General features: G+C 38.5%; 1 protein-coding gene across 1 annotated transcript in view; it reads right to left on the bottom strand.

Moving 5' to 3' along the window:
- RAD51B (RAD51 paralog B) overlaps positions 1-27,912 on the bottom strand; it is a 922,671-nt gene that overhangs the window by 76,584 nt on the left and 818,175 nt on the right. The window contains exon 9 of the mRNA XM_007473087.3: positions 19,941-20,044. Coding sequence (XP_007473149.2) covers positions 19,941-20,044 — 104 coding nt within the window. The remainder of the gene's footprint in view (positions 1-19,940; positions 20,045-27,912) is intronic.

Below are 27,912 nucleotides of genomic sequence, written 5' to 3'. Positions count from 1 at the left end.
TTTGTTTGTTTTTTCAAAGTATCAGCTTCTAGTCTTATTTATTAGTTCAATAGTTCTATCACTTTCAATTTTATTAATTTCTCCCTTAATTTTTAGGATCTTTAATTTGGTTTTCTTCTGGGAGTTTTTAATTTGTTCGCTTTCAAGGTTTTTGATTTGTATGTCCAATTCATTGATCTCTGCCCTCCCTAATTTGTTAATATATGCACTCAAGGATATGAATTTTCCTTTGAGTACTGCTTTGGCTGCATCCCATAAGGGTTGAAAGGATGTCTCAGCATTGTCATTTTCTTCAATGAAATTATTAATTGTTTCTATGATTTGTTCTCTAACTAACCGATTTTGGAGTATCACATTATTTAATTTCCAATTGATTTGTAATTTGGCTCTCCATGTATCCTTACTGATCATTATTTTTATTGTCCCATGATCTGAAAAGATTGCATTTATTATTTCTGATTTTCTGCATTTGTATGCCATGTTTTTATGACCTAGTGTATGGTCGATCTTTGTGAATGTTCCATGTGCTGCTGAAAAGAAGGTGTATTCCTTTTTGTCCCTATTTATTTTTCTCCATATATCTATTAACTCTAATTTTTCTAAGATTTCATTCACCTCTTTTACCTCTTTCTTATTTATTTTTTGATTTGATTTATCTAAATTTTATAGTGGTTGGTTCAGTTCTCCCACTAATATAGTTTTACTATCTATTTCCTCCTTCAATTCTCCTAGTTTCTCCATTAGAAATTTGGGTGCTATACCATTTGGTGCATACATGTTGATTAGTGATATTTCCTCATTGTCTATACTCCCTTTTATCAGGATGTATTTACCTTCCCTATCCCTTTTAATCAGGTCTATTTTTGCTTTGGCTTTGTCATATATTGTGATTGCAACTCCTGTTTTCTTTCTATCAATTGAGGCCCATATAGGTCTTACTGCAACCTTTAATTTTGACCTTGTGAGTATCTATCTGCCTCATGTGTGTTTCTTTTTTTTTTAAACCCTTACCTTCCATCTTGGAATCAATACTGTGTATTGGCTCCAAGGCAGAAGAGTGGTAAGGGCTAGGCAATGGGGGTCAAGTGACTTGCCCAGGGTCACACAGCTGGGAAGTGTCTGAGGCCAGATTTGAACCTAGGACCTCCAGTCTCTAGGCCTGGTTCTCAATCCACTGAGCTAACCAGCTGCCCCCCCCCCCCCAATGTGTGTTTCTTGAAGACAATATCTTGTAGGGTTTTGGATTCTAATCCACTCTGCTATCCGTCTACGTTTTATGGGTGAGTTCATCCCATTCAAGTTCAAAGTTATCATTGTCACTTGTGAAATCCCTGGCATTTTGATCTCCTACCCTAATTCTGACCTTTCTTCTTTTGCTATAACCTTTTAAACCAGTGATTTACTTTAAATCAGTCCCCCTAGTCCCCTCCCTTGATATGTTTCCCTTTCTAGCCCCTCCCTTTTTGTTCCCTTCTTTTTTTTAGGGTCTGTTAATTTCCCTCCCGCCTCTCCTTCTCTCGCTTTTTGTATTCCCTCCACCTAACCCCCCTTAATTTCCCCTTCTCCCTTACCCTCTTGGATAAGATAGAATTCAAGATCCCAATGGATCTAGATGCTCTTCCCTCTCAGGGTTGATTTCACTGAGAGTAAGGTTTAAGCAATACCAATTAGCACTCTCTTCCTCTCCTTCTTATAAGAGAATTCTTTCCCTCCTCCTCTGTGTATCTTTGTGTGACAAAGATTATTCTATTTAATTTATTTCTATTTCTTCAAGTATATCTTGGTAACATCATCAATTCCCCCCCACCTTTTTTCTTCCCCCCCCTTTTCTCCATATCATCTTAATGCCCCAATCTTTCCCTATGAGTGATTGTTCTAATTACTCTAATAATGCATACAATTTTTGAGAGTTACACATAACATTTTCCCCACATATTAATATATATATATATATTATCTAAATGTAGTCCTTATAGAAGAGAGTTTGAATAAAGAAAAAAAAAACATTTTTCTCCTTTTCCCTTTCATATTTACCTTTTCATGTTTCTCTTGCTCTTTGTGTTTGGATATCAAACTTTCCACTGAGTTCTGGTCTTTTCTTTACAAATACTTGGAAATCTTCTATTTTATTGAATGCCCATACTTTCCCCTGGAAGTATATAGTTAGTTTTGATGGATAGATGATTCTTGGTTGAAGACCCAGTTTTCTTGCCTTTCTGAATATCGTGTTCCAGGCCTTGTGGTCATTCAGTGTGGAAGCTGCCAGGTCTTGTGTGATCCTTATTGGTGATCCTTTGTATCTGAATTGTTGCTTTTTGGCTTCTTGTAGGATTTTCTCCTTAGCTTGGAAGCTCTTGAATTTGGCAATTACAGTCCTGGGATTTGTCTTTTGGGGATTTAGTATAAAGGGTGTTCTATGAACCCTTTCAATTTCTATTTTGCCCCCTTGTTCAAGAAGCTCAGGGCTGTTTTCTTGGATGATATCTTGTATTATGATATCAAGATTCCTATTCATTTCTGGCTTTTCAGGTTGACCAATGATTCTCAGATTGTCTCTCCTTCCTCTGTTTTCCTGATCTGTCACCTTGTCAGTGAGATATTTTATGTTTTCTTTTAATTTCTTAGTCTTTTGACTTTGATTCATTAATTCTTGCTCTTTTGTAAGATCATTTGTCTTCCAGTTGCCTAATTCTGGTCTTTAAAGACTGGTTTTCCTTTTCAGTTTGGTCTATCCTTCTTTTTGAGGCTTCTTGTTGTTTCTCCAATTGGGAGTTCTTGTCCCTTCCATTGTTGTATTCTCTTTGCATTATTTCCCATTTTTCCTGCCAGAAGGCCTCCATCTTTTTTATAACCTCCAATTTAAATTATTCAAGAGCTTGTGAACAATTTCCATTTCTTTTGGAAGGTTTTGGAACATTTATTTGGGTTTCCTCCTCTGCTATTTCCTCTCTAGTCTGTATTTTTTCTCTGTAAAAACTATCCAAAGTCAACCCCTTCTTCTTGCTTTTCTTGGTGTTGGAAAGTTGTTCCTGGGCACTGTTTGCCATCTCTATGGTTTTTCCTTCCCTTTCCAGTCAGAAATTTGAGTGAGGAGGGCTGGTTCTCTGTATATGGATCTAATGATCAAGGCTTTTGCCTTGGGCAAGCTCTCGATTCTCTGCAGCTGGGCTATCTTCCCAGGGGAGCCTGAGGTCTGCCCTCCCCTGCCTGCTGGTGTTTCAGGTAATACTGCTCTCAAGGGTAAGTCCTTGGTGGTTTTAGTCAACTCCCAAGACCTATAGGTGCCCCTTGCTCACTTCAGGGGTGCCCTTCGCATACTTGTTGATTATGGCGTGCTGGTTCTGAATGCCCAAGTTCTGAGCTCCCCTTGCCCATGTGCCAGGGTTTCGGGTGTTACTGCTCTCAGGGGTAAGTCCTTGGTGGTCTTAGTCAGTTCCCAAAACCTGGGGCTGCCTGTTGCTCACTCCTGGTGTGCTCCTCCCTCACTCATTGGTTCTGGTGCGAGCTGACTTTAACTCTGGCTCTGTAGGTGTAGTGGGGGAGGGTAGGTCAGCTCAAGTTTGGATGGGAGCTTTTTCGTGCCCTTATAGTGTGGAAATGCCCAAATTCTACGTACCTTCAGTGCTGTGCCCTACTGTAGAGTCCCTCCATTCTTATGAGAATGGATTTTGAGGGGTCTTTTGGGGTCGTCTGTATAATTGGGTCTGAGGAAGGGAAGCGAATCATGTCTAATCTGCCACCATGCTTACCTGGAAGTCCACTTCCCAATTTCTGAGAATACAACGTACTTCAAGATGCCCTTCCTTCTAAAGTCTCTTCTCTTCCTTTCTAGGGAAAGTTGGACAATAACTATATTAAGGAAGAGGAGGAAAGGCATACAAGGAAGTTAAGAATCATTTTAGTTCTTCCTCTGGTCCCTTTAAGTCTTATTTGGAACTGTAGAATAATAGGTTTAGATGAGATCTTAGAAAATATCTAGTAAAATCCACTAATTTTATACATTTCAATAGTGGTAAGGGTGATGAGCAGAGTTATTCAGTCAGTCCACTATTCCTATTTATCCCTCCTTCAACCATACTACTGACTCACTGCCTACATAGGCTTCCTGGTAAAATATACCTTCTCTGTTCTGGGAAATTTTATCAAAGGATCTGTAATTCTCTCTATATTCCTTAGCTCTGGGTTTCCAGTCAGAGGAAGCATTTCTGGCAAAAACATCTCCATTTCTGATCTATCTTTCTTATCTAGGGAATGCTTCCTTCTTTTAACTGTATTCCTAATGAGTACACCCAGGATAGCAAATAAATGGTGGTGCTTAACACTGTTAATAAAGACAAAGTAAACATTTAAAACAAATAGAGATAAATAGACTTTCCTCATATCCAGAAGTCAAGGCTTCAGGCTTCTGTGAGGGAGCCAGGAAAGAAAAAGAAAAGGAATTACTGCCTTAGAATCTATCCAGACATTCCTTGTGCCCACTTGGTCTAAAAAGGCTCATTTCATGTTGGTCACCTCTGCCCAAGCTTCTACACTCCCAGCTCCACACAGCTTCTTGCAATCTCCCTTTCTCTAATTCCATGTGACTCTCATCAGGAACTGGGCTCCTCTTCAAGTCTCTCTTCCTATTTACTAATCTGTCTTTTCTTTAAAAGGTCATCTGTGGAAATTATTGGAAAGAGCTATGATTATAGCATCATACATTTAGAGCTGGAAGGGACCTTACAAATTATCTAATCAAACCCTCCATTAAATGAGGCCCAGAAAAGTGAATTGTTCTCCAGCGAGTAGGTGGTATATATGGCACAGTCAGGATTTGAACCTTGGTCCCCTAATTCCAAAGTCCTTTTTCATTATACTATTCTGTTTTCAATTACATAGGATTTAATGGCCTGATTGAGGGGACTAATTCATATTTATGCTTTTTAGGAGTAATTAACTATTGTAATCAAGGGCACAAATTTTAAGCAAGAAGTAACAAGGCTGGTTGTTAAAATAGACTAAGAAATAGTGGGAGGGTATCTGGGGGGAAAAGAGCCATTCTACCTTTCAAGGAAAATATTCTAACTCGTGTATCCTCTCTTTGTCACTGAAAGTGACCACAGACTCATCAGTGAATGCAGAAATTCCTCTAAACTAAGTCCAATCTGCTTGCAGGAGCAGCTGAATATTAACATGTGGTTATAAAGCAGCAATGAAACTAGAAAGCCAGCAGTGTGGGGTTCCAGGTGGACTCAATCTCAATCACTTCCAGATTCTCTGGGGACCTCCAAACTCAGTTCTGGCTTTTCCAAGATTTGTAAAGACATTTCTGTTTCTGGAAATCCCACAGTTTTTCAGCTTAGAATACTTATTTATTCTTCACCATCCCCATATCCCCATCAACCTTGTGGGCATAAATGAGCTGATGATTCAACAAAAAAGGTCTTAAGGATATAGAAAACAATCTAGTTTGGCTTGCCCAAAATTGCATTGGCAGAGAATAGGCTTGCTGAGGTCCATGGAACAAGGACCCAATACTCTAGCACACTTATTCTTTGTCTTGACTGCCAGCAAAGTCAAACTTTGCCAAACCAATAGGCTAAGTCTACAGGTGTGGACCCTCAGTGGAAAAAAGCTCTCCCTTACAGCATATGAACCCAGAGAAGATTGGCAGGAACCCCTCCCTGACTGCCTTTGAATGCTGTGAAGGTCAGTGGAGGATAGTGTGAGGAAGGTGATAGGGAAGTGGACGATCACCATGGTAACTAAAAGTCTCAAATCATTACAGAAGCACAGAGCTAAGTGAATTCTTCAGTTTAGTCCATTTTAGAGAACAGGCTACATCTGAGATACTGTATGGTATTGCAAAAAATAAACAAAAAACTGCAGTAATAGCATAGTAGTAGTAGTAGTCTCTCATAGACCAAGCTATAAAACAATCCTGATTTCCCTTTCCTTCTCCTACACTATGTTCATCTTTCCTGTTTCTAAGAATATAAGACAAAAAATTAAAATTCTGTAACTAAAGCTTTCAAGTCAATAATAGCAAATAAAGGGCTAATACCTCAGAGCAGCATTCCATGGCTCTGTGTACCTATATGCTCTAGCACTACCAATGGAGAAATCCTTGCCAAAGAGTCCTTGCCAAGACTTCATTCATCTCATGACTGTGGGAACATTGGCTTCCAGTAAACACCCACCAACTGATCCATTCCCATGATTCTCTTTTCATTAGATTTCACTTCTGCCACATGTATAGCAAGTAGCACTTCCCACTCTAAATACAGGCAAACAGCAAGGAACATTTCAAAACCCAAATTTTATGAGGGGAAAGAGTATTTTTGAGCCAAAGGACAATGCTATGTATGAGCAAAGGGGGAAAGTCACGCCCTGAGCCACTGCTACCTCTGCCTTCCTTCCTCCCACTTCCTCTATGAGGAACAAAAAAAGCAGATCCAGAATGCTTATGGTGGTGAACAGATGTGAACCTTTGACCCTCTGGCCCACAGTGGGAGATGTACTTTAATAAAATCCAATCTTCAAATGCAGTCTTCTTCAGGGACAAGTAAGGGTGAAACAATAATACCATTCACTACTCAGTCAGTAGAATCTGTGTTAAACAGAATTCACTTGCAGGTATTCCATTTTGCTTATGAATAAAATAAAATCATTCATACCCTCAAAACTCTTGCTTCTTTCAGTAAAGGAAGAATTTAAATTAGCATCCCCTGCATCCCCTGTAATAAATGAATGTACAATAAAATCCATCATTCATACCTTAAATGGGCATCTCCCATATTCATTTATCTACCATGCAAACCTGAGAGTGCCAAGGTAACCAAAAATAGTAAAAGGTGAGACCTAGGAGTATGATAAACACAGAGTGGCTACCATCTCTCCCATGCAAGGAAGACTAGTGAAATAACTGAGCAACAAAGACATCAAGAAATAGCACAATCAAAAACTTTAGATCATCTTTCCTCCATCCCCTCTGTATCCTCTTCCCACCCTTCACCCTCAAAACCCAAAGTTTGTGAAGCTGGACACAATATTATATATATATATATATATATATACATATATATATATATATGTGTGTGTGTGTGTGTGTGTGTGTGTGTGTGTGTGTATAATTTGATCCTCACAACAACCTTGCCATTATCATCCCCATTTTACAATTCAGGAAACTGAGGCAGACCAAGGATAAGTGACTTGTCCAGGCTCATACAGCTAGTAAGTATCTGAGGCCACATTTGAACTTGGGTTTCTCTAACTCCAGACATAATTAAAATGAATCTCATAGGCCATCCTTTCAAATCCCTTTATTTCATACATTAGGAAATTGAAGCTCAAAGTTGCCCAGCTGGCATCACATTTGAAAAAAGATCCTATGACTAAAGAGCCAGTGACTGGTCTCCAGGACCTACCTCCACTTGATATTGGAATTTGGGGACCCATAAGGCATAGGGTAGGAAAGATCAGAAGATAGGAATCCTAGTTGTGATTCTTCTGTGAGAAAGTGATACAGGAAAAGAGAGAATTTGGGCTGGATATAAAGAAAATTTTGTAAGTAATTTGAAGGGGTACTAGTGAGAAGGATGAATTGGCTGAGAAGATTGCAAAATTTTAGATAAAATTTAGAGAATAAATCTCCAGGCCTAGAAACTGGTCCAGATTCCACTTTTTAATAGAAGCAGGATCAAAGATAATTAAAGAGGATATAAAGGAATTATAGAGGATTTAAGAGGATTAGGAGCGAAACAGATGAAGTTGATCTAAAAAAAGATAAGAAAAATAGTTGGCAAGAAAAGGTAAGGAACAATTAGAGGGTTAAGCAAATCAATAGAGTAAATTGGTGGGTAGAGCAAATTGATGATGTTTAGTCATTTTTCAGTCATGTCCAACTCTTTGTGACCCTATTTTAGGTTTTCTTGGCAAAGACACTGGAGTTGTTTGCCATTTCCTTCTCTAGTTCACTTATAGATGAGGAAACTGAGGCAGAGTAAAGTGATTTGCCCAGAGTCACCCAACTAGTTAATGTCTGAGGCCAGATTTGAATTTAGGAAGTTGAGTCTTCCTGACTCCAGGCTGGTACTCTATATGCTGTGCCAACTAGCTGTCCACATGAGTGAAGGTGTAAGTTGATAAATTCAGGTTTTATGTAAGGAAAACTTCCTTACAAATAGAATTGTGGAACTATGGAATGGTTGCTCTCAAAGGTGGTAGGTTTGTCCTCCTCAGAAACATTCAAGAAGAGACTTTGGCATCTGGCATTTCATCATGGGGATTATTTTAGTGTAGGGTTAGCCTTAGACATTTGCTGCAGATCTTTCCAACTCACAAACTCTGTGATTCTGGGGTATAGTCCCAGTTCTGTGATGGTATTGGGTGACTTTGGGCAAATCCTTTCTCTTCTCTGAGTTTCATCTTCTTCAACTATAAAATTTGTCTATAAAAATCACTAGATGACCTCCAAGGTCCCTCCTAACATCTGATGATTCTATTCTTTCAAGTGGCAATAAAGTAGGCATGATAAGGTGTTGAAGAGCTGTGAGGCAGAAGCAAGGATAGGGTCTGGCTTGTGTAGCAGGACACATGGGACTGCTCTGGATGCGTTGGGGAGCATCTGAGGTGAATGGAATGTGCAAACTTTTGCTAGATCATTTTTTTAAAGGTTTTACTGTTACCTTTTCCATCACTCTCATACTACTCCCCTCTCCCAACTGAACTCTTCCTTGACATAAAGAATATTTAAACAAAGGGAAAAAATAATTCTATTAAATCAGCAGTTCTCAGTCTTTTTGGTCTCAGGTCCCCTTTATACTTTCAAAAATTACTGAGAATTCCACCCTACGTGAAAGAGTTTTTATTTATGTGAGTTTTAGCTACCAATTTTTAACATATTGGAAATTAAGACATTTTAATATTATTATGCAAACAATTTTGACATCACAGACCCTCTGAAAGAGTCTCAGGGCTGAAGAGAGGTCCATAGTGCACAATTTGAGAATGCTGTACTAAACTATGTAGGGGATCTAAGGAGTAAGAAGGATGATGATTGTACAAGCGATTTAATGGATGCAGATACTGATTAGCCTTGGGGATGAGAGAAGGGATAGCAGAAATGAGTGTTTTAGTGAAAGTCATTGGACACTACAGTGAGAATGAGTGGAGGAAGACTTTGTAAGGAGAGATAGGCAAGGTTTGGGAAGGACTTTGGGAATTTGGCCTTTGATGTTTACCCTTGCACTGTCATTGGTGTTTGCAGGTGTCTATGTCCAACAAAGTTTATGGCTTGTGCTGCGCCAGGACCTCCCATACACCAGTGTGAGGAATAAGTAAGGAGAGCTATGAAGTCAGCTCCAGTCCTCTACAGTTGACCTGAATTGTGCCAGTTGAGTTTGCTTATTTCCTATCCCTGGAGAAGCAGATTTGATGACAATGGGCAAAGTGTAAGACTAAATCACCTTCATTCTGGGTATAGCTCAGATTCTTTTTTTCTGGTTTATTCAATGTTAGGTTATGGAATTCCATTGTTTCTGATTCTCCTTTGTCTGGTCTGTTCCATTAGTTTACTTCTCTGTTTTTTAACTATTTCCAGATGGTTTTGATGATTGCTGCTTTATAATATAGTCTGAGGTCTGGAAGTGCTATTCTCCCTGTCTCTACCTCTTTTCATCATTTCCCTTTGTTATTCTAGATCTTTCATTTTCCAATTCAGGCTCATTTTTAATCTGATCAGAGAGCTTAATGATACTGTACTTCCAATCATCCTATATTAATTAGGCAGAAGCATCTTTATGCTCCAAATCAACAAACAAATGATGAAATCTTACATCTATGGCACTTCTCTTTTCAACAAATTCCAATGTCTCCCTACTGCCTCTAGTATCCAACAAAAAATGCTTTGTTTGGCATTCAAAGCCCTTCATAAACTTGCCCTTTCCAACCTTTCTAGTCTTCTCACCTTACTCCTCAACATGTACTTGAAAAAAAAATTAACAGAATTTATCCACAAGTGTCATAGCCCCTCCCCTCCTTCCTCACATCACAGAAGGCATCTTCTAAGACAGATATGTTCATACAAATTAAGTCTTTCATATTTCTAACTTTCAGTTCATTCTCTAGAGGTAACATTCACAATTTGTTTTTCCATCATTAATTCTATAGTTTTATATGATGTTTTCTTGGTTCTACTTATTTTGTTGCTCATTATCATGTGTAGTTTTTTCCAAGTGTTTTTTTTAATTATCTTGCTAATCATTTCTTATGGTGCAGTAGTATTCCATCATAATTATATACCACAATTTTAGTTTAGCTAATACCAACTGATGGGCACCCCCTCAATTTCCAATTCCTTGCCATCACAAGGACAGCTGCTATAAATATTATGGAATATATAGGTTCTTTCCTTTTCCCCTGATCTCCTTGGGAAATAGAACCAGCTGGGCCTTAGGTATAAGCAATTTTATAACTCTCTGGGTCCAACATGTACCCTGAACTCCAGTGATGTTTACTTCCTGGTTGTTCCACAAACAAGACATTCCATCTCTTAGTTTCATTCTCTTGTCCCTATGCTTAATTAGTTTAAAACTACCATTCCTCTATCTTTTGAATCCCTGATGTATCACCTTTCATATTCTGGCATCCCCAACCCCTGGATTACTTAGTCTTCCTGCCCTCTTCTCTCTTCTTCCCTCCTACTCAATTGTTGCTTTGAGAAAGCCATACAATGATGTCATGTTGTTCTACTACAAATATAATTTATCTAATCTCAGTTGGGGAAATAGTTAGATGGCTCAATGGATAGAGTGCTGGTCCTGGAATCAGAAGTTCAAATTTGGCCTCAGATACTTACTAGATATATGACCCAGAGGAAGTCACTTTTAAAGTGATTTTTTTTTAACTTATTTCCCTTAATCCACTGGAGAAGGAAATGGCAAATGACTCCAGTACCTTTGCCAATTATACTCCATGGGAGTCAGACATAACTGAACAATCTCAATTGGGCCTTCATTGCTACTGTGGTAATACTTTTACTTTTCCCTGTGTAAAATGGAGATTTGAACCCCAGACTTCAATTCCCAGAAGTCCTTGGTAGTTCCCAGAATTCCATATAACATCACCCTGAGTCCTCACCTGAGTGAGAGAACACAATTTGTATTTAAACTGACTCTCCCACTACTTCACACTCTCCCTGCTTCTGCTTCTAAGCACATGAGTCTCTCAAGATGTAGTAAGTGAAATTGATTGGGCTTTTCAGCCCTCCTAGACATGTGCTTTCTTATTTTGTATTTTCTTTATTTCTTAATTTTTAATAAACCTCATAAAAATATAATACTTTTAGCAGAAAAACTAATTTTAATTGTTACAACTGATTGACTATTTGGCTCACTCCAAATTAATTGCTATCTGAAACTTTCGCTTTTATCATTGAGTCTTCTAGACCACCTCTTTCCAATGACCAAGACTTAGAAGATCTTACTCTTGATTGAGAAAATTGAGGCAATCCCCTATGCATTTCCCCTTTTACCTTATTCCATAAATCAAAACCATTCATTTTCTCTTCTCTGTTTCATTCTCTAAGGAAGACATAACCCTTCTTGCCAAAACCAACTGCTCTACTAGTGCCCTTTATCTCATCTCTCCCATATTCTTTGGAAATTTGTTTCCTTGATCATTCCCTATCTTTTATCTTTAGTCTCTCCTTATCCACTAAGCTTCTTCTCTGTTGTCTACATAAATATAGAAATATTGACATACATAGATATCATTTTTATGTGTATGTGTACATGTATGCATATATGGGTGTATATATCTACACCGGTAGACAGATATTCTTTTTTTCACAAACTTGTAGAAAAAAAATACAGCATACTTATTCTTTGCTTGTATCTTCATTTCTTCATTTCCTATTCACTTTTCAATTCTTACAATACAGTTTCCAGTCCCACCAATGGATTGAAATTACTCTCTCCAAAGTTAACAGTGAACTGTTAAGTGTCCAATCCAATGGCATTTTCACCATCTTGGCCTCTCTCAGAGCTTTTGACACTGTTGATCATTGCCTCCTGGACACACTTTCCTTCTTTGACTTCCATGATGCTGCTCTCTCTCTGTTTTCTACTTGAGTGCTTCTTTTTCATCTTTGTCAGATCATCATCATCTGGCTTCCACTTATTACACATGCATGTTTCCTAAGTCTTTATAATAAGTCTTCTATTCTTTCTCTCATTAGCTCCCATAGGTTGAATGATTGTTTCTATGCAAAGAAGTCCCAGATTTATATATTGAGCTTGAATCTCTCTCCTAGACTTCAGTCCTGTATTACCAATGGCCTGCTAGACAATATCTACTTAGACATCCTATACATATCTCAAATTCAATGTGGATAAAACAATTCAGTATTTTTCTTCCGAAAACTGCCCTTCCTCCAAACTTCCCTATTTCTTTTAAGGCCTCCATCATCCTTCTAGTCTCCCAAGTTTGCAAATTTTGAAATCCTCCTTGAGTCTTCTCTTCCTTTATATTCTATGTAATTGGTCAAGTTTGCCAAATTATATTATCATTCCATCACTGTTTCACATCTTCTCTCCATTCACCTAGTAGGTGACCTTGGTAGGTCCCTTACCATTGTACGATTTATTTCAGTTTCCTCTTTGCTTAGTTCAATGAGTTCAATTCCCTTCTCCAATCCATAAAACTAGGAAATTAACAATATCCCCAAAATACATATGTGACCATATCAAAACCCTACTCAAAAATCTTTAATAACTCCATGTTGGTTTGTGAATAAATTATTCATTCCTCAGCCTGGCATTTAAAGCCATTCACATATGGCTCCTACGTATCCTTCTATATTTACTTCATATTAGCTTGCATATCTATAATGCTATTTATGGCTTGCAAAATACTTCATAATCATGATCTCATTTGGTCCTCACATAGCCCTGAGAGTTAGGTGCTATTATTATCATATCCATTTTACAGATGAGGAGACTGACACAGACAAAAGTTAAGTGATATGCCCAAGATCACAGAAGTAGTAAGTGTCAGAGGCCTCACTTGAATTCAAGTCTTCCTTATTCTAGCTCCTGTAATCTATAGACTATTTCCTAACCTTGACAGTCCATGCCTTTGCACAGCTTCCTTTAAAGTTCTTTTCATAAAAAATCTCTAGCCAGATGGATTCACAGATTAATTTTATCAAATATTTAAAGAACAATTCATTCCAATATTATATTATAAATAGGAAAAGTAGGTGGAGTCCTAACAAACCCCTTTTAAAACACAAATATGGTACTAGGCTAGAAAAAGCAAAAACAGAGAAAGAAAACTATAGATCAATTTACCTAATGAATATTGATGTAAAATTTTTAAATAAGATACTAACAAGAAGATTATAACATTATATCATAATGATCATAAACTATGATGAAGTAGGATTTATACCAGGAATGCAGGGCTGGTTCAATATTTGGAAAAATTACAAAACCAAATGAAATCATATGATTTTATTAATAGATCCAGAAAAAGTCTTCAACAAAGTTTTGCACAATTATCATCTCCTACAAGAAGTCTCTTAATCACTTCCAGTTGTTGATGTTCTTTCTTTCCTCAAATTATCTTCTATTTACTTATGTGTATATGTTATATATTATTCCACCTTCCCTCTCCCTTAAAATTTCTTTGATGCCACTCTGTTTTATTTCTGTTCATGTTTCACTACTGTTTAGGAATTACTAAATACTGATGGAATTGAACCGAATCGTTTTTTTTTTCCAGCCCACTTAGCTGTTGGAAATGGAAAAGGTCATTGCCCAAAGGAATGTCTCCAGAAAGATTGTGTATAAAAATGGAACCAGTTGGGTTGGAACAGAACTAGGGCAAAAATGAGTGGTTAATTAAACTAGACCTCACCTAACCCCTATGGGAATGTACTCCAGTACTAACCATTGAGGCCCTAACGTTTAGAGGGCATCATGGAGATAGAAGGATGGGTTTTGTAGTTCAGAATCTCCCACTTCTCTATGTCAGATTTCCTAGAAAGATCCTTTTTCTGTTTAGAAGGTATATATTCTACAAGGAGGATAAAAAGGGCTTTGAAGGAGAATTTTCTTAGCGATATGGAACAACTGTGCAGATAAATTTTTATTTGGGAAATTCTATGTTCAAAGTACCTTTCTGGATATATTTCCCAAACTTGGCATGCTGAAAAGTGACAGGCAGCAATTAGGTTGCTCAGTGGATTGGGAACCAGGCCCATTGCCCCGCCTTTACCACTCTTCTGCCTTAGAACCAATATACCATATTACATCTAAGATGGAAGGTAAAGTTTAAAAAAAAGGGGGGGGGGGAGTGACAATTTATTGGCCAGGCTCATCTCCTCTTGAAAACAAGATATATTTTGGTAATTATCCGTTTTCTATCTTTTTTCTGAATGTGAAGGTAAAAATAGGAATTGCGCACCCTGGCATGTTTTCAGCCTTCTTTGACAACAGCACGGATTGTACCCATCCACATACTCTGCGTGGAACCTATTGCATCACATTTATTTAGTCAGACTTAAATACTACACCTTTTTGGCATGCCAAACCTGGGTTAAATTGACCAGATTTTGTATCTTGATGGGTGAATGCCACCACTTTTGCTTGATTTACTGAAAAAAAAAATTCTCCTAGAGTTAACATTTTACCAGTCTTTTTGGCCATGTTTCTAATCTGGTCACTCTCTCTTGGGGATGCTTTGACTGTGGGAGTGTGGGGGAGAGAAGGAGAGGGACAAGGGGTTGGATTTCACACTTGAGCAATTCTGAAAAGGTAGAGAACAATTATAACCAAAGCAATGTACTTGGCTGGAATTCTGTGTTCCCTTTGCTGTTGTACTTCAATAAAGGTTTCCTCCCCCCCCATGACCCCCCCCATCCCCCCCCCCCCCGAATTTCATTAATGCCTAATCAAGCTCCTTCTTAGACTAGAACCTGTCATCACTCTAAAGTAATTCCCTAGTTGCCAGATTACTGGAAAGAGGATGGTCCCATAAATGAGGCACAAGACATTACAACTTGTAGGAATTTTTGTAAGCATAAGGGGACTCATATCTAAGTGAGAATTAATCTCCTTTTGGAAAAGGGAGGGACAAAAACAAAAAAATTTGAATCTTAATGAATAAAACCATCTTTTCTGGTGTCCTGGTTCTTTCTAGGGGTTTGGTAGGGGTGGGGGGCAATTTACATGCATTCTCTGCTAAACTGGATATCAGAAAATTTAATTTCTTCTTTTACCAGAAATATGAAATTTTATATTAATCCACCCTAGTTAGTCAATCCCTTCATCATAGCATACCTAGAACTGTAATTGAAAGAGAAAATTTTTCCTTATTTATTGGGCAGACAAGGGCTCCTTCCCTACCTCTACTTAAAACAGCTGGTGGACCCTTCCTCATTTGCTTTACTTGAAACTAGCAGTCAGGCCCCTTTCCAGGAACTGATTCTAATTAAGTTTTCAAGGAAATGTTTAAAAGAGTCTTGCTGGAAGCAGCTGGGTAGCTCAGTGGATTGAGAGTCAGGCCTAGAGATGGGAGGTCCTAGGTTCAAATCTGGCCTCAGCCACTTCCCAGCTGTGTGACCCTGGGCAAGTCACTTAACCCCCATTGCCTAGCCCTTACCGCTCTTCTGCCTTGAAGCCAATACACAGTATTGATTCCAAGAAGGAAGGTAAGGGTTTTAAAAAATAAAAGAGTCTTGCTCCTGCCCTTACATACAGTGTATTTCCAACAGTTCAGCTGTACAGAAATGGGGACAAAGCAGTATAGTCCTTGGACTTAAAAGACAAAATGTGTTTGTATGTGTGTGGGAGGTGATGGTAGTGAGGGGGCAGTCACTGAAAGGTGGTGTTTCCTGAATATCTCTCCTTCTTTCCATCTAGGCTGCATCAACAAAAAAGTCAAGTCTGGATAACTTGAATGTCTTCCACTCGCTTCCTTGAGGCCTCTACTCTCTGCTCTTCCTCCTCTACTTTCTTTTATCTAAAACAAACAAAAAACCCCTTCTGTCTGGCTACCACTAAGTATGTTATGGATCAGTGACCCTTAATAAAGAAAAATATGAGTACTGAAAATAATGAATATATAGATAACTTTGGCTGTTTTTAAAAATATAGTCAAGACTGATTATGGAATGCTATGTATGACTCTCTGAAAATTGTGCAGTATTCCACTCAGTTTACTAAGTATTTTTTGAGCTTCTACTACATGCAAAGGAAAAAGGAAAAATAGTTCCTGTCCTCAAGAAGGTGATAGGCTACTGGAGGAGAGAGGAGGGAATTACAATATATACTTGGATAAAAGGAATGCTGTATGCAAACCAGAATCAAAATGAATTCAAAATATTTTCTAGTGATATGGATGGTGGGGGTAAGAGAATAATGTTCAGGAAAGGCTTTGTATAGGAACTGAATCAGAGCCTTAAAGAAACCTAAATATTCTGAATAGCAAATGAGTGCATTCTAACTACTGGGAGACAGACTTTTCAAAGGCCTGAAGGTGGGAGATAGAATATTATGTTCAAGGAAGAGCAAGCAGGCTAACTTGACCTGAAAACAGAATGTGTTATAAGGCTGGAAAGTGGTGGGGGGACAGATGGACTGCTTTTAAGGCCAAATAAAGAAATGTGCAGATTACCCGATGATGAAGCATTGGTGACCCATTTTCGCTTCTTTTGCAGAAGAGTGGAATGACCAGTCATTTTGGCAATTAGGTGGACTGATTAAAGGGGAAAGGCTGGAAATGAGGAGACCAGTCAGGAAGCTATTGGAATCATCCAGATCCAGGTGAGAGAATGAATAAAATGTATTAACTGGATTGGGATTGGATAGGGAAGATGAAAGAGAGGGAAGAGTCTACAAGCTTGTGAACCTGGGTGACTGAAAGTATGGTAATGCTTTAGGATTTAAATTAATGTTGCAATACTTTAAGTATTATTTTTTATAAAGTTTATTATCTAACAAGACAGAACCATGTGACTAATTTTTTTTCTACCCACTCAAAAAGCCCGCTCCACCAAAGCTGAGACAAGAAGGAAAAAAGGACCTGAGACAGAACTCCACCCAATTTATATCCTGCTTACGTCAGTACATAACAACAGGAAGTGAGTAGGGTGCTGGGAATCTGGGGATCGTAGTTTTTTAGGGTAACAGATTCAAATTACACAATGCCTTTAACAGAAATAGGGACGTTGAGAGAGAGAGAGATGAATAGTGAGGCTTAAAGGGACAGAATCATGAGTTTGAGATACAGATCAGATGTCCAAATGGAAACATTCAACATTTGGTGATTCAGGTCTGAACATCAGAACAAAGGAAAAGGCCACTTCCAAACCACAATCTCTAAACTCTGGCTATTATCCATATCCTCCTCATTGCACTCCCACCTGAACCTTGAATGTTGGGCTCTGATAGGTCACTTCCCACCTTATTTCACCGAGGCCTCCACTAAACAGTTGTTTCCAAACCACAGTACTGCACATGTTCTCTCTTCCCCCAACCTTTATTCCTCCACTATTTATGTGTTATCTTCCCTTTGTAGAGGCAAACTGTCTGAGGTCAGTGATTGTCTTATTCACTCTATCTGCATTGCCCACTCTGCATTTAGCACAGTGCCTAGTACATAGTAAGTGTGGAAAGTTAATATTAATCTTACTCCTTTTTGACCCCCAAAACAATCTTTTGATTTAAAATTTAGAAGGTAAATTTTAAATTAAAAAAAAAAAACTTAGTGCCAAAGCTCTGAATTGTATCACCCTGAGGCCATGGGTGGAATCTTCCTTCCTTATGTCTATAACTTGCTAGGATGCATACTGTGTTGCCATTCAAAATGCCAAGTAGGGCAATCCTGGCATGGGAAAGACTCCCCTATGGTTTGGACTGAGGTATGAATCTGCATTATTGGAAAGGGACATCAAGAAAAGCATAAATTGGGAGAGGGGACAGGAAGTTGCTCTCTTTCCCTCCCTAAGTTTCAGGAACTTAGAAGGTGTACCACTTAGCTAGCTATCTCTTTTTCTTTCTCTGGATAAAAGTAAGACATGATCTCCAGAGAAATGTAATTATAACAGCGAGTGCTTAATAAATGCTCATCATTATCATCAGTTTGGAGTTAACTGGGATGCTTATGGAATCATCAAAAGAAAGCATCTAAGGGCCAGCCAGCAAGTTCAATGGATCAAAAGCCAGGTCTAGAGATAGAAGGTCCTGGGTTCAAATCTGAGCTCAGACACTTTCTAGCTGTGTGACCCTGAGAAATTCACTAAACCCCCATTGCTTAGCCCTTACTGCTCTTCTGCCTTGAAACTAATACATAGTGTTGATTCTAAGATGGAAGTTAAGGAAGAAGAATAAGGAGAAGGAGGAGGAGAAGAAGAAGACAATGACAATAACAAGGCTGGGACAACAATGAGGACACCTCATTTAGGAGGTGGGAAATAAAAGATAATAAAAATGAATAATATAGAAATAGGTATTGAGTGATAATACCTGTATAACCCAGTGGAATTGCTTGTTGGCTCTTGGTGGGGGGAGGGAAAAGGGAAGGGAAAGAACATGAATTATGTAAATGGAAAAATACTTTTAAATTAATTAATTAATGTAGATAATCCTGCAAAAAAGTCTCAGAACAGTCAAACAGGAGGGAAAACCAATAGAGAAAGTAATGTCACAAAAGGTGAAAAAGGAGAAAGAAATCCAGGAGGAAGGTGTGGTCAAGGGTGTCAAATTTATTCAGTTGTTTCAGTCATGTCTGTCTTTTCATGACCCCATTTGGGCTTTTCTTGGCAAAGATATTGGAGTAGCTTGCCATTTCCTTCTCCATCTCATTTTATAGATGAAGAAACTGAGACAAACAAGGTTTAGTAACTCGCCCAGGATCACACAAGTAGGAAGTGTCGGAGGTCAGATTTGAACTCATGAAAATGAGTCTTCCTGATTCCAGGGCTGGCACTCTGCCTACAGTGCCTCCTAGTTACCCTAAGAGTGTCAAAAGATAATTAGGAAGGGTGGGAACTGGAAAAACTTACAGGATTTCAAAATTAAGAGATCACTGGGAAAATCAGAAGTAAGTTTCAGGTGAGTGATGTGATCAGAAGGGATGGAGAATGAGTAGGACACATTTTGCAGAAATGAACATAGATGGTGCTCCACTTTCCATCTCTTTGTCTTTCTATTGGCTGTCTACATACCTATAATGCACCCTTTACTCATCTCCACCTTTCTTCCTTCAAGAGGAAGTTCTACACTAAACCTTTCCTAATCTCCTCAACTGCTACTGACTCCCTCTCTAGCTAGCTGGCACAGAGAAAGTGCTTAATTAATGTTGAATCCCTTCCCCTTTCCTTCCCCCTTTGTTTGACTCAAAAGAATGTAAGATGAATAAGGAAAGATAAATTGGAACCAGATTGTGGAGACCTTTGTTTGGAATTTGTTTTATAAGTAATATGGCAACAAGGTGGCACAGTGGATAGAGTGCTGGGCTTGGAGGAAGGAAGACCTCGATTCAAATCCAGCTTTAGACACTATCTAGGTCATCCTGGGAAACTCACTGAAGCCCGTTTGCCTCAGTTTCCTCATATATAAAGTGGGGATGATAATAGCACCTACCCCTTAGGGTTAATGTGAGAATCAAATGAGATAACTGTAAAGTCCCAAGCACATAGTAAACGATAAATACTTATCTCTTATTAATGAGGAGCCAATAGAATTTTTGAGTGTTGGCATATATAATCAGAACTGTGTATTGGGAAGTTTGATGAGGTCATTTGTATAGGGTGGATTGGTGGAAGGAAGAAAGTAAAAGTAAGGAGACTGATTAGGAGGCAGGTGGGAGGTTATGAGGTCCTGCTTCTAGTGTGGTGGTGATAGGAATGTAAATGAAGGAATGAAAACAAGACCTATTGTAGACAAGAGGCTTACCTGTCTTCTCTTTGACTCAAGATTCTGGAGAATCAGTCTGGTATTCACACAGTGACTCCAAGTGTTCCCTAGAGCAGCTGTCACACAACTGGATCCAGAGGTACCTGAAATTAACCATGTGGACTATTTAGGCATAAGTCCAGTCTTTATTCATGATCGAGATGAATGGGGATTATGTTGATAGCCACAAGGAATTTTTTTTTTGATTGGGGATAGTATTTAGACTTCTGTTTTTACCAGTGCAGAAAACTCATAGTGTGGAGCTTTCCTCCACCAAAGTAGATGAACAACTCATCTATCATTTATTACAGATCTCAAAGCATTGCCGGGGCCAGTAATTTGTCCAAGATCTTACTTAACTGTATCGACATGTTTCAGAACAGATCCAGAATGCAAGTTTTCCTGATTCCAAAGCTTCCTTTAAACCCTTTTACCACTATATTGCTCTAATTCCTGAATTTAGCCATCATGAAAACAATCAAATCAATGATAAGAGTACCTTTTAAGCACCGGCCAGGAATTTATACTTAAAACCACTGGTACCAATAATCTATTCTACAACTTCTTAAAAGCAGGCATTGTTTTGGCACTATGGTACAAGAATTCATGGAATAGTTTAGGTTATAGTTCCCCTCACATGTAATTCCCTATAAACCTTTCCTAATTAATCATTTTGTTGTTGGTTTGTCTGAATTTTTAAAAATTATTTTATTTTATTTTCCCCCAGTTACATGTAAAAACAGTTTTCAACATTTTAAAAAGATTTTGAGTCTTGACTTCTCTCCTCCCCTCCTCTCTCCGAGATGGCAAGCAATCTGATATAGATTTTACATGTGCATTCATGTAAAACATTTTTCCATAATTAATAATAATGATGATGGTGGCTAAACATTTATGTAGTGTTTATTATCCATGCCAGGCACTATGCTAAGTAAGTACTTTACGATTATTATCTCATAAATCATTGGAGGTAGGTGCTATTTTTATCCTCATTTTACAGATAAGAAAATGAAGCAAACAGAGGTTCAGTGACTCTTATAGAGTCACAGGGCTAGAAAGTATCTAAGGATAAATTTGAACTCAGGTCTTCCTACTTCCAGACATAGAGCTCTATCTAACATGCCACTTAGCTGCCTGATTCTTCCTCAAAGAGGAATATAGCAGGGACTGCTTTTCATGTCCCACCCCCACCCCCACCCCCTCCAGTACAGTGCCTTGCTCACATTGTTTTTCAGTTGTATCTGTCTCTTTGTGACCCCATTAGGGGTTTTCTTGACAAAAATGCTGAAGTTTGCCATTTTCTTTTCCAGCTCATTTTACAGATGAGGAAACTGAGGCAACCCAAGTTAAGTGACTTGCCCAGGGTCACATGGCTAATTAATAAGTGTCTGAGGTCAGATTTGAACCCAAGAATATGAGTCTTTCTGATTCCAAGCCCAGTGGTCTATTCACTGTGCTACCTAGCTGCCCCAGTAGGTAATGAGTATTTATTGGATTACTTTGGATAGCAGCCTTTCTAGCTACTAAGTTAATATTACCTCTCATATCAATGTAGGCAGACAGTATATGTATTTAAAGTTTCTTTAATTTTCCTTAGGTTTCAGAAACCAGAACAGTTCTTTTCCTTCACTCCAATTTCATTTCTTTTATATGTCATCTGTCTTATATTAAATCTATATTCTGAATCAGAAATTATCCTTAACTTCCTCAGGCCCCATAAAAACTTTCTATAGGAGGTAACTAGGTGGTCAGTGGATAAGGAGCCAGGCTCAGTCCCCTGGTCCTAGGTTCAAATGTGAACATAGACACTTCCTACTTGTGTGACCTTGGGCAAGTCACTTAGCCTACATTGCCTAGCCCTCACTACTCTTCTAGAACCAATGGATAGTATTGATTCTAAAATGGAAGATAAGAGGTTTTTTTTAACTTTCTATAAATTAGAATATATAGTAAACCCCTTACAGATCTGTCCTCTAATCCATAATGATCCAATTCTGAGCCTAGCTCCCAGTTCATCTGATTTATGTATTATTGATAGGCCAGCTCAATGGGCTACCCATTGGATTCTATAAATAGTCTGGGAATATTCATTCTTTATCCACTTGGTTTCCCCTATGACCCTAACTTACTAGGAAATTTAAATGAGCTGATCAGGAATTTTTTTGGAGGTGGGGGCAGGTATTAGTATAAGTGTAAAAAGTTCCTTAACTCCACAGGACAGATGGTTGAAGTTACTTTGGATTGATAGAAGTCCTATCCAGCAGTCACTGAGTGATAGAATCATAGCCTTAGAAGCAGAAGGAACCCTTGAAATATTTTAGTACAACTCCCTCATTTTATAGAAGAGGAAATAGTTCTAAAGATATTTTAGTACTCTTTCTACTGCCCCTTACTTGAGTCAAAGGAGAGAGGGTGAAAACAAATGTTATACTGGTTGATGGTCTCTGGGTAAGTGAGTTTGGGTTTGCCCAAAGGACAATGCTTTCCCCAGCACCAGCTGCCACCACTGAAATGGTGGCAAGCAAGCTTGAGGAGGCAGATCCATCAGTGAAGGCTTTAAAAGGTTGTGCCACCACAAGAATAAAGGTTGAAGCTTCAGGAAAGCCACCTCTCAAATCCAAATAAATCTCTTGTTCTGCCTTTCCAGCTGATACTTGGCCCCAGGGAAGAGTGAAAATTCTTATGGATGACTGGTCTTTGGAAAGACACGGAGGGTGTGATGTCAGCATCTTATCAAACATCTGAACTCTGCACATCCCTCAGGCAAGCATTTAGCTTCCTCTGTTCTGATGTACTCTGATAACCAAGGGCAAGGGGTTTCCAGAAATGCAATACATGTCCCAATTTGGCAAGTTGCTTAACCTGATTCAACAAGTCCTTGAGCTGGACCCATGCAAATTAGGTGACTTGAAAGTGAATATTCCCTGAATGTGTGCTTGACAATGCTAGACAGAACCAAGAGGAAGGATGTTTCTGATATGACTTTGTGGAACAGTGACTTGAATTTTCAAAAACATTGGGAAATTGCTGAAGGGATAAGGAGGGGTTGATTGAGGTCAATTGGGGGCAGGAAATAGCGAGACAGCAGACAGTTCTTATATTTCATTTTCTGAAATAATGGCTCGATGATAAACTTAGAAACATTCCCAACAAAGGCATATAAGCAAATATATGAAGTGAATCCCCTCAGGTACTGCCATTACTAACATCTTTTGTCTAATACTTTTCCAATCAGGAAATGGTTTTTAAAAAAAAAAATTTACTCTCTTGAATTCCAAATATTTTTTAAAAAGAAGTTATATAAGTCACCTTCATTTTCCATGGAAGAAAGTTGAGCAAGGAAAAATTTATTTGTTTTTCAGAAAAAAAATGAACCCAGACATATATTGTTAAATTGAGCAATACAGTCTTATGTCAATGATCTAATTGACTGGATTATGAAATATAAAACTGAACCTATTATGCACAATGGGGAGAAGGCTAAACTGGAAAGCTACACAGCCTGAATTTGGATCCTTGCTCTGCTGCTTGCTTCTTGGGCAAGTCACTTACCTTGACTACTCTAGTTTGCAATTTCCTTATCTGTAAAATGATGGGGATGGACTAGATGACCTCCAGAACATCTCTAGATCTTGGGACCTATGGCTGTGTTCTTCTAAACCAAACTGAAGTTAGAAAATTAGTGCTTTATGGTTGGAGGGTGGTGTTAGAATTGTTCAGAGCATATTTTTGTATTTTATTGCAATGAACTGGGGTTTTAAAAATCTTTTCATTAACCAGGTATTTTTACCATCTGACCTGTAACTGATATCTTAGGTATAGATTATAAAGCAACTCTTCTACTCAGTTCCCAGAATCCTTGGTGTGTTTCTTAGGGACTTTCGTAAATCATGTAACTAGCTCTGTGATTGTTTTTCCATCTGTAAAATTTGAATAATAATATTTGCCTTCAAGTACCAATAGGTCCTTGGTGACCTTTTAGATGAAGGTAACTAGCTACATATAAATGACTGTGATGGTGATAAATAGGAAACATACTACTTAAACTAGAGGAAGAGCTTCCGTTAAGTCACTGTCCTTTAACTTTTTAGCTTTTGTTAAATAGTTAAGGTAGTAGAAATTTAGCAGCAAAGTAGTTAAAACTCTAGAAATTTGGGTTGTGGGAATGCCACAGCTATCTTTGAGATCATGTCCACACTTTGCTAGGGGAGGAGGTAGTGCAGCAGGACCTAGGCAGGAAAGTCCATCTTTCACTCAATCCAAAGAAGTATCCCAAGCTTACAAATATGCTGAGCTCAGCTGGATCCTTGAGCAATCAGGATCAGTCATTTGCTGTATATACTTGGTTTCCCCAAATTGTAAACCCACTTATACCAGACTGTGTCAGCATTTGGAAGGACCTTGTGAAGGAGAATGTAGGAGGGAGAGGCCAGCCTCTGATGGGAAGTCTCCTCCTCTGAGAATATTTCAATTTATAGCTATGATGCAAGATAGTTCTGGGAGACTAAAGCTAATCTTCAGTAAAGCGCCCACTCTAAAAAGACAAATTCTTACATTTTAGAAGAGCAAATGTGAAAACAAACCAGGGGTTCTCAAGAACCAGTTAGACAAAGGTTCAAGGCCAAATACAGTTGGTTATCCTGACCCTTGTCTCACTCAGGATGAAAGAAAATTTACAAAAACTACAAAAGAGGAAATGTCAAGAAATGGAACAAAAGGTCCTAAAATGCTATCTGGACTTAAATGAACTCATGAAAAGAGGTGGGATGGTTTTTGTTTGTTTCTGGTGCTGTTTTACCAGAATGAACAGCATCTAGGGTTCTACTGAATGTATAATAGAATATGATCTGACCCTGGGTTGGAAGCGGAGAAAGAGAAAGACAGAAAGACAGTTAGAGACAGAGAGACAAACAGAGAGATGGAGACAGAGAAACAAAGATGGAGGCAGAAGCAGAGAAAGAGACAGAGAACAGGCATGATAACGAGTGGGAAAAGCCATGGGAGCAACAATGTGCCATCAGGAGATTGTGTGGAGTCCTGGCTCTATCATTAGCCAGCTAACTGATTTGGGGTAAATCACTTAGCTTAACAGAGACTCAGTTTCCCCATCTGCAAAAGGACTATTTCTATCTAGGTCCCTTCAAACACTGACATTCTCTGATCATGTCCATTTTCATATTGCTTTCAACTCTTCATGACCCCATTTGGTGTTTCCTTGGCAAAGATATTGGAATGGTTTGTCCTTTCCCTTTCCAGCTCATTTTACAAATGAAGAAACTGAGACAAATGGGTGAAGTGATTTGCCCAGGGTCTCCCAGCTGTCTGAGTGTCTGAGGCCAGATCTGAAATCAGGAATATGGTTCAATGGTACAGTGGTAAGCCTAAAGTCAGGAAGATTCATCTTCTTCACTGGGCAAGTCACTTCATCCTGTTTGCCTCAGTTCCTCACCTGTAAAATGAGCTGGAAAAGGAAATGGTAAACCATCTTTGCCAAGAAAACCCCAAATGGGGTCACAAGTTGGACACAAAAGTTGAGCAATGAAAACAACAAAAGATGAGTCTTCCTGACTCTAAGCCCAAGTGGATAAAACCCACTGCATGACCTAGTTGCTCCAACATTTTCTGGTTCTTTGAAATCTTTTTATTCTAATTTTCAGTCTATTACCCTACCCCCTCTATCCCAGGGGGTTAATGCTTTACACCAGAAATCCTCTTAGAATGACTTGCCCCCTATCCTTTCAAATTGCCTGAATAGTATAGAAAGTATAGAAATTCCTTCTTTAAAAGTACTTGAAGGATAGAAAGAGCATCTAGGTGCCACAGTGGATAGAGTAAGTGTTGAACCTGGAACCAGGCAGATTGCATCCTGAGTTCAAATCTAGCCTCAGACATTTACTAGCTGAGAAACCCTGAGCAAGTCACTTCACCCTGTTTGCCTCAGTTCCTGAGCTGGAGAAGGAAATGGCAAACCACTCCAGTATCTTTGCCAATAAAATCCCAAATGGGGTCATGAAGCATCAGACATGAAAGGATGGGAAAGGAGACATATTTTAGGCTATCATCTTGGACACAAACTCAGTCAAGAGAAGCACTAAGGGAGATATTGCGGTTACTGTGTAAACAATTGCTGTTACTGAATAAAATAAACATAACTCTGGGATATAACCAAAGCATAAAGATAAGAAATTATCTGGGTACATTTCATTTTTTCCCTATTAGATTATAAACTCTTTAAGATAAAGGCCTGTTTTACTTCTCAATATCCTTCAAGTCTAGCAGAGTGCTTTGCACATAGCAATATGCTGAATTCATAAAATTGAATTAAATAGAACTTGAGTTCTGGTCTAGTTAAAATCCAATATATTTGAAGAAAAAATTAATATATGCTATTTTTCTAACTGTCTATTTTAGATGGGAAAGGAATGACAGGAGGATCTCCCCTTGGGATAAGTAACAGACAATCTGGCCATTTCAGAGAAAAACTGATACAATAAACGGTGTCAGTTGTTCATGTTTTCTAGTATCCTAGATAGATTTTGTTTCCTAAAAGAGTTAAAGAGTCAATCTTGAATTCTTGAGAGTAAACCAACCTGCTCACCCCTCCACCCTGCCCCATCTTTTCTTTACCCCAAATACTTACATAGACACACAGACATACACCCAGACACCGGGACACACACATACAAAGTCTGCTGTGGGCCAGATCTGTGTATTTAGGGAGATCACATATACTGCAACAGTCACTGGTGTCTGACTTAGTTTAAATAAGTTTATATTGAATCTTTATATTTTTTTCTGATCCAGTACCCATTATTAAGGCAATGAAAACCCTTAAGGATATAAAATTATAAGACGTTTAAGAAAAGCATTCACATAATTTCAAAGTTACTTTTGTATTTGAAGCAGAAAAAACTCAACTCTTTAAACCCAAGTTTAAACAACTGCCATGCAAAGTAGAAGAAAAGTAATGTACTGACAGTATGTGATAGATGGGGGTCTGATTTGGAGAATGCCTACTATAGGGAAAGGGAGACAGCTACAACCCCAAGCTCCGTAAAGCCATGGTTGAAATTTTAACAAATGAGGCCACTGGGGCAAGCTCAGAAATCCATCTTCTAGTAGAATGAGTTTCCTTAGGGGCTTGTGGTTCACTGACTGAACCTGGAAGCCAGCTGTATTTTGTGTGAGCTATACTTAACCAGGTCTTTAGAACTGACATGACTTTAGGTCTATGACCAAAGGAAGTGATATTTCTGACCTATCTCTATAAATAGAGCACTGGAAAAACCCATCATGTTGTAGAATGGCCCAGAGAACACACGCTATCTATTAAGTAGGTGGTCACAGTGCCTTCGTTGTCATTTAAATAGAGAAAAAAATACCCTGAGCTATATATAGCATTTATGATTTGAAGAAGCTCAAAATACTTCATATCCTATTAATACTTTCCCCATGTTATATATGAGGAAACTGAAGCATATAACGGCGAAATAAGTTAATTGCCTAACCTGTCTGGTGAAGAAGGCATCAGACATTATTCCAATTTAATGAAGAATGAAGATTGCTTTTCCTCTGGGTAAAGCAGGGAGGGACCCTTTTAGTGATTGATCCAAGATTACTAGCACAAATGCAATTCATAGACCTTTCTATGAGAAATCTACCCCAAACCCCACTAAGAGATATGGAGGAGGGGAACAAAGAAGAGTAGAAGAAAGGGGGTAGAAAACAAGACTTTTCCATATGCCTTCCTCCTTTATAGAAGAACAGAGTGAAAATGGCTGATTGACTCCAACTAAGACAGAATGGGGATAAACAATAGGTATGGGCATTGCCATTATCCTAGAATAAAGAGTAGTGTTCATTAACACATTGAGATTAGGTTCTATAGATAGTCAGGGAATTAATACCATAGGGATCAAATACCATAAGTTTCCCAGAGACATCATTAAGGAAATTTTCAGGATCAACCTGA

The sequence above is a fragment of the Monodelphis domestica genome, chromosome 1, assembly GCF_027887165.1.
Source record: "Monodelphis domestica isolate mMonDom1 chromosome 1, mMonDom1.pri, whole genome shotgun sequence".
Classification (NCBI taxonomy): domain Eukaryota; kingdom Metazoa; phylum Chordata; class Mammalia; order Didelphimorphia; family Didelphidae; genus Monodelphis; species Monodelphis domestica.
This window is presented reverse-complemented; position numbering and strand designations above follow the sequence as displayed.